The sequence below is a fragment of the Macaca mulatta genome, chromosome 17 (genome assembly GCF_049350105.2).
Source record: "Macaca mulatta isolate MMU2019108-1 chromosome 17, T2T-MMU8v2.0, whole genome shotgun sequence".
NCBI classification, from domain to species: Eukaryota; Metazoa; Chordata; class Mammalia; order Primates; family Cercopithecidae; genus Macaca; species Macaca mulatta.
The window spans coordinates 72,075,088-72,088,411 of record NC_133422.1 but is presented as its reverse complement, the minus strand read 5'-3'; the positions used below and the strand labels follow the sequence as shown (position 1 = coordinate 72,088,411).

The 13,324-nt window shown below is 36.4% G+C and overlaps 1 protein-coding gene across 16 annotated transcripts in view; it reads left to right on the top strand.

The window, feature by feature from the left end:
• MYCBP2 (MYC binding protein 2) overlaps positions 1 to 13,324 on the top strand; it is a 286,215-nt gene that overhangs the window by 37,261 nt on the left and 235,630 nt on the right. For all 16 annotated transcript variants that reach the window (XM_077973872.1, XM_028837602.2, XM_015121243.3 and 13 more), the window contains exons 3-4: positions 4,387 to 4,602; positions 13,115 to 13,268. In XM_077973872.1, the coding sequence (XP_077829998.1) occupies positions 4,387 to 4,602; positions 13,115 to 13,268 (370 nt within the window). The remainder of the gene's footprint in view (positions 1 to 4,386; positions 4,603 to 13,114; positions 13,269 to 13,324) is intronic.

The window sequence follows — 13,324 nt, the reverse complement described above, 5'->3', positions numbered from 1 at the left end:
AACTCCTGACCTCAGGTGATCCACCCGTGTTGGCCTCCCAAAGTGTTGGGGTTACAGGCATGAGCCACTGCGCCTGACCGGTTTTCTTATCCTCTGCTGATTCTATCCCTCCCTATAACCCTGGCTCTAGACAACCACAGATATATTTTCTGTCACTGTAGATTAGTTTTCATTTTCTAGAACTTCGTATAAATGTGATCATATTGTGAGTACTCTTTTTTTAAAAATCTGGTGTCTTTCCCTCAGCATAATTTGTGTTTATGTTGTTGTATATCAGTAATTCATTCCATTTTTTTGCTGATTTTATATACCTATATATGCACTTGTGTGTGTGTGTGTGTGTGTGTGTGTGTGTGTGTGTGTTCATTTTTCTTGGGTGCATACTAGGGAGTGGAATGGTTAAGTGGTTTTTCCTTTGATTTGCCAGAAGGACTCATAAGTCTCATAAGCAGTTTATACTCATGGCTAAGATTTATTACAACAAGGGATGCAGAGCAAGCAGCAAGAAAAAGATATGTGTTTGTGATGTATAGGGAGTTATGGCATAGGCTTCCTAGTTCTTTGTTGACTGAGCACACAAGACATGTTTTCTCTCTGACAGTGAACTGCAGAGAAATGTGTGTATTGTTTTTGCTCAGGTGAATTTTAGAATTCAAGACTTTTTGTGGGTTTGGTCACATAGACATATCTTGTTAGTCAGCCACAGTAAGTGAAACTCAGGTACACATCGTAAAGCTTGATGTTTGTACATGCAGAGCAGTCTGATAGGCCAGGAGACATGGTCCATTGCTCCATGTGTTCATAACAAAATCATCAATCACTACCACAAAGAAAACTCTAAACATCCACATTCCCGAAGGTTGGCCAAGGGTCAATCATGGTTTCCTTGGGGAAATATAAGCAGTAAGCCATCATGCCTGTGGCATTAACTTTTTCCTCAGCGTTGGCACAGTAAATGTACGTTTAGCTTTTTAAGAAACCAGAAAACTCTTTTCCAAAGTGGTTGTTCCAGTCTGTAGTCCCACCAGTAGTATATGACCAATCTAGTTGCTTCACATCTTTGAAACACATGGTATTAGCTTTTTAAATTTTAGTCAGTGTACTGAGTAGGGGTTTCCCATTGTGATTTTAGCTTGCTTTTCTCTAATGGCTAATAATGCGAAATCTTTTCATGTACCTTTTGCCATTCTTATTTTTTTGATGTGAAATGTCTGTTCAGATCTTGCCTCCTTATTTTTGTAATTGTCTTATTACTGAATTGCCAGAGTTTCTCATATATTCTAAATACAAGTCTTTTGTCAGATGTCTGCATTCCAAATACATTTCTCCTATTCTGTGGCTTGTGTTTGGGGGAAGAATTGCCATTTTAATGATGTTGAATTTTCCAATCCATGAACATGGTATGTATCTCCATTTATTTAAGTCTTTAAATTTCACTCAGCAACACTTTTTTGTTTTCAGTGTGTAGGGCTTACACTTATTTTATTACTTTTATTTACAATTTTATATTTTTGATGTTATTGTAAATGCAGTTATTTTTGAAAATTTATTTTGCTTTGAGATGATTTCAGTATGAATGCGGTGTGTATGTGTTTGTGTGCACGTAAGTCTGTGTAATTTTATCACATGTGTAGGTCCATGTGACTCTTACCACAGTCTGGATATACAGTAGTTCCATCACAAGAATTCTCTGTGATATCCTTCATAACCTTTATAGTATCTTCCTTCCTCATCCTCTCCTTAGCTTCTGGCAACCACTGATGTGTTTAGAATTTATAATTTTACCATTTTAAGAATCTTATCCAGTGGAATTGTGTAGTATGTAATCATTTAACGATTGGCGCTTTTTTCCCCCACTCGGCAAAATGTCTTTGAGATTCACACACGTTGTTGTATATTGTTTGTTCCTTGCTGAGTAAGCATTTCATGGTATGGATGTACCATAGTTTGTTTAACCATTTACCCATTAAAGGATATCTCGGTCATTTCTAGCTTTTGACTATTTTAAAAGAAAGCTGTTACGAACATTCATATACTGGTTTTTGTGTGAACATAAGTTTTTATTTCTCTGGTATAAATGTCCAAGAGCATAATTGCTGGATTATATGGTAAGCACATATTTAGTTTTGTAGGAAATTGCTGTACTTTCTTCCAGGGTGGCTATACCATTTTACATGACCATCAACAATGTGTAAGTTTCTCCTCATCCCCATCAGCATTTGGTGTTGTCACTATTTATTTTAGCCATTCTGATAGGTGTGTACTGTATCTCATTTTAATTTGCATTTCCTGGTAACTAATGATGTTGAAATTCTTTTCATGTGCTTATTTGCCCTTTGTATATCTTCTATATTGATGTGTTTATTCCTATCTTTTGCACATTTTCTAATTAGATTCCTTGTTTGTTTTTACTGTTGACTTTTGAGAATTCTTTATATATTCTGAATACTCATCCTTTGTTGGATATGTGGTTTGCAGATATTTTCTCCCAGTCTGTGACTTCAATGCTATTATTTTTGAAATTACATTTTTCATTTGTTCATTCCTAGTATGTGGATATACTACTCTTTTTATATAGTAATCTTATATCCTGATTTTGTTAAATCTGCATACTATTTCTGGTAGCTTTTTTGCAGATTCCTTAAGATTCTTTACATGTTTTTTTTACAAGTAAAAACATTTCTTTTTTAGAAAATACTTCTTCTTGCCTTTTTCCCTTGGCTGGATAGGATATTTTCCTTGTACTAGGTAGGATATCCAGTACAATGTTGATGAGTTGCTGAGAGTAGACCTATTTGCCTGGATCACAATCTTAGAGGGAAAGCATTCAGTCTGTTACCACTTTAGCTGTGGTTATTTTGTAGGTACCCTTTATCAAGTTGAGAAAATTCCCTTCTATTCCTAACTTATACATTTTTTTTTCTGTCATGAATCAATACTGGATTTTTTGTCAAATTATTTTTCTGTGTTTGTTTGCAGTATAATATATTTTTTCTCTGTAGTGACAGTGATTACTTTTGCAGTGTTGCACCAACATTGTCCCTGGATTGAACCTCAGTTGGTCATAATATATTACTTTTTTATATATTGTTGGATTTGAATAGCTAATATTTGTAATATCTCTGGATATTTGGATAAGAGATGTTTGTAATATCTCTTATGCATATACTCATAAGTTATATGCCATGCCAGTTTAACTTTGATATATTTCTTATTTAACAAGAGTATTTTGTTTTGTTTTTTTCCAATTCTTTATGGAAGAAGAGTTGAATTTTTGGGACCAAGTTTTTTTGGTACTTGTGGTATCATTTTGTTTATCTTAGATACTTCCTAGACATACTTTAATTATTCGAACTTGAATTTCTAAAATATCTTAAAACAGCTTTTTATATTTATAATGTAAATGTTGATCTTGAAATTGTAGTTGCTGTCTGATGAATAAAATATTGGGCATAAAAGAGAAACTGTTTAGTCTTAACAAATTACCAAGCACATGATTTTTAGCCGTTATCAATACTGATAGATGAGAGAGAGCTTAGGGAAGCATCTACAGTTTACTTGGCATTACTGTTATTTGAATGAGAATGAAATCGGTTGATGAAAATTAAGTTTTTTGGGGGGAGACCCTCATTTCTGTGTAAACTTCTTTTTTTTTTTTTTTTTTTTTTTTGAGACGGAGTCTCGCTGTGTCTCCCAGGCTGGAGTGCAGTGGCGTGATCTCAGCTCACTGCAAGCTCCGCCTCCCGGGTTCACGCCATTCTCCCGCCTCAGCCTCCCAAGTAGCTGAGACTACAGGCGCCCGCCACCACGCCCGGCTAGTTTTTTGTATTTTTAGTAGAGACGGGGTTTCACCATGTTAGCCAGGATAGTCTCGATCTCCTGAACTCGTGATCCACCCGCCTCGGCCTCCCAAAGTGCTGGGATTACAGGCTTGAGCCACCGCGCCCGGCCTCTGTGTAAACTTCTATATGTACTTATAAAAGTATTCAAAATGCAATCTAATGTTTGTAGTAGGTCACTGAGACTCTACAGTATATCTGGTGTCTCTTAGGAAGGCATCAAATGAACTTCTTTGATCCAGAACTCTAGCAGTTAAGCTTTGTTGAGTCTATTCCTGTCATGACGATAAGAGAATATTTCTAGGTTTTTTTGCCCATCCCTTTCAAGTGCTTGTCAGATTGGTTGGTTATTGCTGCATTACTCAAAAAATAGTGAGGTATAGAAAAGGGGACTAGAACTTGGGTCCATAGACTTAGACTGTCTCTGCTGTGTCATATAAGGTGTCTTCTGCAAGTCAGTTAGCCTGTCTAATCTTTACTTTTATTTAAAATGGGACTTGATGATAGAAAAGAGTGTGAAATGGAAATACTCTGTTTTGTATTTCAGTCTGAAAACTTGGAGAATACAGTAATCATACCAGATATCAAACTACATAGCAATCCTTCTGCTTTCAATATTTACTGTAATGTACGCCATTGCGTTCTGGAATGGCAGAAAAAGGAAATATCGTTGGCAGCTGCATCTAAGAACTCTGTGCAGAGTGGAGAATCAGATAGTGATGAAGAAGAGGAATCCAAAGAGCCCCCTATCAAGCTTCCAAAGGTAAGCCACTGAGTTCTATTAATATTTAGATGTATAACCTGCAGGTGTTCTGGCTGTAATGCATATATATGCATTGTTAAAATACCTTGCTTTATGTAAAATTACATGCTAAAGATAACATGGCTTATGGGCAAAAATAGATTTGGAGCAGAAAAGGAAAACTCTGCAACTTTATATCTAAGGTGCTAACAAAGTCAATAATTGATAATTCACTGGAAAGCGCAGGAAGGGAGATGAGTGGATTGGAGTCTGTTACAGGGGCAATTAAAAAATGTACAAAAAAATGTACAAAATGCTGGTATAGAGGCATGGAACCATGGCAGATGGAAGTAGAGCTCTGAGCCAGTGGGCTGAGAGAAGGTGGACACAAGAAAAAGCCAAGAGCCCTGGAAAGTGGGGAGGTGCTCCTCTCCTGGGATGCAGGTATGCAGTTTTATTTCTCTTGAAATAGAACTACAAAGCCTCTCAGCTGTGTGGTAGCTAGGCTGAGAGCCTTTTCCTTTCTGCCTAAGCTTATAATTGTACTCTTGATATTGTGGCTTCCCTTGATTAGGGGAAAAAAAAAAATCACATATGAACCAACTTAACTTTTGCATTATTCTGATATTACTCCCTTATTTACCAGGAGCATATAAGCTAGTTGGTATTTCTACAATAGAAACACGTATTGTAGGCCGGACGCAGTGGCTCACACCTGTAATACCAGCACTTTGGGAGGCCGCGGTGGGTGGGTCACCTGAGGTCAGGAGTTTGAGAACAGCATGGCCAACATGGTGAAACCCTGTCTCTACTAAAAATACAAAAATTAGCCTGGTGTTGTGGCGGGCGCCTGTAATCCCAGCTACTCAGAGGCTGAGGCAGGAAAATTACTTGAACCCGGGAGGCGGAGGTTGCAGTGAGCTGAGATCATGCCATTGCACTCCAACCTGGGTGACAAAGTGAGACTGTCTCAAAAAAAAAAGAAACCTGTGTTTCTTTTTGTACTCTGTTCTGTTTAAGCATTGGTATATTTAAGACTGGAAGGTTATTTTATGTATTTAATATATTTTTTTCTATATAGTAGGTATAGTTAATATTTATAACAAAAGAATAGGTGAAAATATAGACATTTTTAAATGGTGCCTTTATATGACTTATGCATGTTGCTTTTTTTCTAAACAGAGATACTCAAAATGATTTTATAATTATAAGTGATTTATGTACTATTGCCTTTTTACTAAACTGATAACCTTAAAATTATGCCTTGAAAACTTACACATTTCCACAAGGGATTGTGTAAATATTTTTTATGACTTGGAAATAGCAGCATAAATGGAACCTGGTCTGAGTTCTTTTGCACATTTTATGGTGGCTGTTCCTAAGTATACCACCATCCTTAATCATATTGTCAGGTTCTTCTCACCTTATTCTTGGCACATGGCTTGCTTCATATTTCATAGAGTAATAAAGGTTTTGTCAACTTACTCAGCTTCTTGATCAGCCATCTTCACATGTCCTTTTTGCCTCCTGTTTTAGAGTTGAGACCCTTTTCTTTTTCTTATTTCCTTTGTCTGCAACATCCTAATTGCTACTCTAATAGCTCCTTCCTTCCTTCCTTCCTTCCTTCCTTCCTTCCTTCCTTCCTCCCTTCCTCCCTTCCTCCCTTCCTTCCCTTCCTTCCCTTCCTTCCCTCCCTTCCCTCCCTTCCCTCCCTTCCCTCCCTTCCCTCCCTTCCCTCCCTTTCCTCCCTTTCCTCCCTTTCCTCCCTTTTCTTTCTTTCTTTGATGGAGTTGTGCTTTTGCTGTCCAGGCTGGAGTGCAATGGCATGATCTTGGCTCACTGAACCTCTGCCTCCTGAGTTCCAGCAATTCTCCTGCCTCAGCCTCCTGAGTAGCTGGGATTACAGGCATGTGCCACCACGCCTGGCTAATTTTGTATTTTTAGTAGAGATGGGGTTTCTTCATGTTGGTCAGGCTGGTCTCGAACTCTGGACCTCAGGTGATCCACCCACCTCGGCCTCCCAAAGTGCTGGGATTACAGGTGTGAGCCAACACACCCGGCCAAAAGCTTCTTTCTTTAACCTAAAACAAACATGTTTATCTTCACTATGGGAGCCCCTCTAGGTAGAAATTATGGTCTGTAATTGTAATTTCTTATGCTTAACTAGGAGAGATTGAGATAAAAAAAATAGTTGAGTTAGGACGTAAGGCTGCAGGACTTGTATAATTTACTTTTTAGTTAGAATACCAATTCTGTGTATGTGTGAGTCACACTGTATTATAGTAATTGTGCTACTTAAGTTCAGTATTGTGAGAGAAAACAAAAGCCTGGATAAATTGTTTACGTAGGTATGCAGGTTTTGAATAGTAAACTGTAGTTCAAATTAAATTGCATAAACAAGAACAATGGATTCTTAGGCTGTTTTAAAACATCAGGATTGGTGAGTATTAAATAAAATATCAGGCATTCTTAAGATAACCTTTTGCAGCATAATTAACAGAGTCAAAGGGGGATCTTTCAAAGAAAATTAAAGAAGATCAGATAGCCCAAGTGATTAATACTGAATTTTCCACCAAGTACTGACCTGTCTGCAAACAGGGTTAACATGGGTTATGGAGCCAAACTGCTGGGGTTCAAACACCATTAAAATTACTAGCTATGTGACACTGGAAGTTATTTGACACATCCATGCCTCAGTTTTGTCATCTATAAATTGGGGGTTGCATCTACCTCATAGGGTTGTAGTGACAATTTAAATGAATTAATGGATGTTGAGTGCATGAGAGAACAGTACCTGGCAAAAAGAAGTGCTCAGTAAATGATATATATAGTTATAAGTGTCAGGTTAGGTGCAAACAAGAAAATGTGTAGGTGCAAATGAATTTGAGAGGAACTCGTCAGTTTATTAAAAAAATTATGCAAGCAAATGAAACTTCTAGAGAATCAGTGCAATCACCTGATGAATGAGAGATGAAGAGAAAGGAAGAAGTGATGAGATGCCTTCATGCAGAGGCAAGCAGATGCTATGGGTGGGGAGTGAAACTTTCAGGTGATATTTTTTGGCAGTCATTTCCATGACATGAAGGATTGACACTGAGGACAAAATTAGTCTCGTAAGGTTTGAGGTGATGGGATTTGAAGGCAAGTGGGAAATGTTGGTATTTTTGTTTTCCTTTTGATCATCTCTGTACCTCAGCCTCAAATGCTGCTGTCTAGTATCCTAGTTTGCTTCCTTTCTTTGTTCCTCTGTTGCTCCTAAGCATGTGGCTGTCCCATTCCTTCTCACGTGAGGTTTCTGTCTCTCCTACTCTTTTTTTTTTCTTAACATGATTAAGACAGTTTTTAATCTGTTGTTGAAGTGTTGTTGTAATACAGTTTTATTTTTCCCATTCTTGAGTTTTAAAATTTAGTTATTAATAAATTGAGTTTGACTGTTATATAGATATTGTCACCCTTTTTTTGCTTTTTGCGTTTGTTTTTGTGTTTTGCGGATCAGTAATCATTGATATATTTAAAGGAGCTTTCTATTCCCTGAATGCTTCTGGAACATTAAGTTTTTTACCCAGCTCAAACTGTCAGTAAACTCTACATCCTCTAAAACTTTACAGATTTTACACCTACATAATTTTTATTTTTATTTTTGTTTTTATTTTCATTTTGAGACAGAGTCAGGCTCTATCATCAGGGCTGGAGTGCAGTGGCATGATCTCAGCTCACTGTAACTTCTGCGTCCTGGACTCAAGCGATCATCCCACCTTACCCTCCCATGTAGCTGGGACTGCAGGCGTTTGCCACCACCCCAGGCTACTTTTTGTATTTTTAGTAGAGATGGGGTTTTGCCACATGGCCTAGGCTGGTCTCGAACTCTTGAGCTCAAGCAATCTGACCGCCTCAGCCTCCCAAAGTACTGGGATTACAGGCATGAGTCACCATGCCCAGTGCATAATTTTTAAATAGTAACAAACACTTAGAATTCATATTTCCCATCTGAACCCATTTGAAGCCAGTCATGCCACATTATTAAAAGATTTAGACTTACATAGGATCATTTCTTTCTTAATTCAGTATATATTTTTTGAATTTGTAGCCAGCATTGTATTAGGTCCTGAGAACAAAAGGATGAAACATAATTCCTGCCCTCAAGAAAGCATTGTCTTGTAGGGATAAGAACCAGGTCAATAAATATTCTCTAGTGCCTTAAGGATTGATAGGGAGTGCTAGATATAGTGGAACACGTTAGAGAAAGGACTCAACACTGGCTGAGATAGAGCAAGAGAGACAGCAGGAAGCTAAATCATGAAGGGCCTTATGTGCCATGTGTTTCAGATGTTATCTCGTGATTAGTAAATATTGAAGATTTTAAGCAAAAGAATATCATCAGACTTGCGTGATTGCATCGGACTCACTACCCTTTAGTTATGGATATGCCTTACTAAGACTGGAGTAACTTTGTAAGTTTACTCCTGTTAGTAAAGCATATCCATAACTAAAGAGTGGTGCGTGAGACTGGAGACAGAGGAACCATTTAGGCAATTATTGCAGTTGTCTAGAGAGTGTTAATGAGGGTTGGAATTATGGTAGTGACAGTGTTTTGAATCTAAGAAATGTTAAGCAGAATTGACAGGAATTAGTAATAAATTGGCTCTAAAGGCTGAAAAAGAAGGCAGAATATAAAGTTATTCTTTAAGGTTCTGTGTGTTGAGGCTGTTGACTGAAAGAGGGAAAACTGGATGAGGAACAGTGAACAGTGCTTGGCTGAAATGATGATCAAGTTTAGTTCTGCACATGCTGATTTTGAATTAAATGTCAGGGGTCCAGTGTGTGCTATGTAGGGCTGAAGTTCGAAAAATAATTGCCAGCTAGAAATATAGATTTGGGAGTTATCACTATGTAGGCACAAGTTGAAACAAATTTCTATGAGAAATGGGAGGGAGTGGGATCAAGAACATTGAAAAAATAGCTTTGAAAAGTTGAAAAGTTTTGAAAAGTTCTCTTCCTCTGAGTGTGAAGAGAAGGGAAGATGGTAGTAGTCATAGATAAGTGTGTTTTTTAGACAAGGAACTCAGAAACTTCACACTCATACTTTTTTTTTTTCCCTGAGATGGAGTTTCACTCTGCTTGCCCAGGCTGAAGTGCAATGGCACGATCTTGGCTCACTGCAGCCTCCACCTCCTGGGTTCAAGTGATTCTCCTGCCTCAGCTTCCCAAGTAGCTGGGATTACAGGCGTGCGCCACCATGCCTGGCTACTTTTGTATTTTTCGTAGATAAGGGGTTTCTCCATGTTGGTCAGGCTGGTTTGCAACCCCTGACCTCAGGTGATTCACCCACCTTGGCCTCTCAAACTACTGGGATTACAGGCGTGAGCCACCGCACCCGGCCCCACATTCAGAATTCTCTGCCTTAGCCTTCTCGTCCTCTCCCTCTGCTGCTGCCTCTTCCCCCTCCCTTTTCCTCTGTCTCTAGAGTTTTAAATTTTTTATTACTTGTAGATATTATCACTGTACCAAATATTTGCTTTATACAAACAATTTTACAAGGCAGTATACTTCACTCTGTGGTAATATGTAAATATAATTTTGATTTCCTTTTGACCTTTTTCAAATATATAAGTATTGGAAGTGATTTTAGGACTTTTAACTGAACAAGATACGATTTTTAAGGGTAAAGAGTTAATTATTAAATCCAAATGTGATGTAACTAAACTTTTATGATCACACTTATTCATGAAATAATAAAGTCACATTTGGAAATACATGGTTTGAGATGGGCAAAATAAAACCTTGAAATTATATATCATTTTATATCATTTTTCTTTGGCCAAATATATTTTTATCTTACTTTCCTAGCATATTAGACTGGCTATATCAGGTAATTATTTTGGCTTTATGTTTATCTTTCAAATATAATAACCTTCAAAATTTAATTATTTGAGAGCAGCAGTAAAGATAAAATTCAGTAAATTTACAAAAGACTTTTCTGAAGAGAAGTGTGAAACCGTGTGTTGGGTAATTAGTTATAGTTTGTTATCAAAAGTATTGAAGCTTCTTGTGTTCTTTTATTGTTGTAATTATTATTTTTCTTAAGTGTCACGTTTATTTATTTTGCTAATTGTATGTATTTATTGTAGATAATTTGAAAAATCAGAACATTTTTCTAAAGAAGAATGAAAAATCAGAAGTAATATTTGAAATCCTGTTAACCAAAATATACCCCTATATAAATATTTTTATTTCTTTTGTCATTTTTTCTAGGTACACATTAAAATATGTTTTTTATACACAAATGAAATAATACTATATTGACAGGACTATATTTTTTCTGCTTATGCTTCCTTCCTGATACTGAAGGAGGGAGAAATATATGTTTTCACTGACTATAAGACTTCTGTTTTAAAGTCTACTTTCAAAGTTCAAACTTTTGGTAAATTATTTTATACTTAGCCAAACAGCAGAAAAAAACTTATTTAAAAACTTGTCTGGTAACTGTGTGCAATAATAATCCATAGCTAAATATTAAAACTTCTTTAATAGTTGCAGAACGTGAGGTTGATTTTTGTTGTATATTGAATATATGTTCCTATTCTGAAAATGAATGTTTTCCCATTTGTTAAACAAAAAGTCTACAGTGAACCAAGATGTAGATAATTAGTGAGACTTCCACAGTGTTTAACCCAGACAGATGAAGAGTTCTCTATCATGATCATTGTGACCAAAGTTTTATGGGCCAGTCTCACTAAAACTGGCTGGCTCTGTTTCTAGGCAGCCTACCCGAGTTGCCTATTGCCATTCACTTATTATTACACCTTAAACTTACCAGAGAGATCAAGAACCTGTTCATTAGGTAGACTTACTGTTTCTGGCAAGGTTCAGTAATTCCTTTGTCACTATAATAAATGAACCTTAGCCAAAAATGTCATCTGTGAAGAATCCTCTTGGAGTTATGAAAAATCATGGTTGGTAGCAGAGTAAGCAATCTGAAAGAATAGCAGAATATAGTAGTCTTCCATTGGCTTGAGAATAGAGCACCACATTTTGTACTTTGGAGATCTTTGACTTCAGATTTCTCTTTCCTGTAAGTACATAAGCAGATACAAACCTTGGACAGCATGTTTTTATTTTCTAGTCCATTCCAGGAAAAGAAACTATATCAAATGTAAAAGTTTCATCACTTAATGTGTTTAATCAATTGAAACTCGCTATGCAAGTTCTTCTGTAATATTAGTTATAATCAAATCTGTTAGGATTTTATATAACTTCTCTAAAGATAGTCCTCCTAGTCATTTGACTTCTCAGCTATAGCTGTTGTTTCCAGAAAACTTGTAAATGTTAATCAGAACTACAATTGACTTACCTTCAGCTGATTTACCTCTTGTCTAGAAAATGTGTTTCTGAGATGCAGTGGTTTTTAGCAAACAACTTAGTGAATAATTCAACAAATATTTAATGTATGCCTACCATATGCTAGGTAATTGGCTAGGCATGAGAGGTATTAAGCCATTTAAGACATGTTCCGTGTGTATTGGAAGATCACAGTATAGTTGGGAAAATGAAAACAAAAATAGTTACACTATAATGTAATAAATGCTGTAACAGAGGTCTGTACTGAGTATGAATTATATACATGACTAATTTACCCTGTTAGATTATAAACTCTTAGAGGACAGGGTCTAGTATACCTTCATATTTCCTAAAGTGAGTTTGCACAATGTGAGTGCTTAGGAGGTATTTATGTAATATGTGAATTAATGCAAAAATATCAGCAGAGAGATTCTTCCACTGTTGTGTTCAATAGAATTAATGGTTTCAGGAGTTTCTACTAATTAGTCTTATTTTGATTTTTCTGTTACTTCTCCAAACAATTTACTTAATACTTCCTGAACTGGTTCTCAGAATGTTGACATTGCCTAAGAAATGGAATTTGTCTTTTATCAGTCTTGTGAAGGTATATCCTTAACTCATTCTTTGCAATTTGCTCTCTCAATCTTTAGTAACAGATTTATCTCTTTTGCTGGATATAGAGTCTGATTTTTCTTGCACCTGATGAGGAATGGTAAGATAATTAAAGGAAAAGTACCAGTGATATTTTTAGCTAAGCCGTTTTAAATTGTTTTGTGATCATCCTACAAGAAGGGATATCACCTATAAATAATAATATAGTGATTGTACCATTATAGAAAAGGCTAAGATGAAAAGCTCCTTATAAAATCTTTTTACTGTATGTGCTATGTTGACTTTATTTTTGGTTGTAGGTAACAATTAACATGACTTTTGACAAAAAGAGTACTGAGTTTTCCTTGAGTACAACCAAATGAACTTTGCAAATTAATACAGTTTATTCTGAGTGAATGCAATCTAGTCTCTAGTTCATTGTTATAAGCCATTTTCATGATGTTTTATATGGCTCCATTATATACATATACATATACATATACATTATCATTTGCTGTGGAAGTAACTTGTACCAACTAAACTGCTTAGAAAGTGTTACTAGCTTACCTGTCATAAAGTATATATATTTTTTCCTTTTAAATAGATTATTGAAGTTGGCCTTTGTGAAGTTTTTGAATTGATCAAGGAGACACGATTTTCTCACCCATCCCTGTGTCTCAGGAGTCTCCAAGCCCTGCTCAACGTGCTGCAGGGCCAGCAGCCAGAAGGCCTCCAGTCTGAGCCACCCGAGGTCCTAGGTAAGAGCCAAGACTCATTCAGTGAAGCATTTAAAAGTGAATATAGTTAATAATAG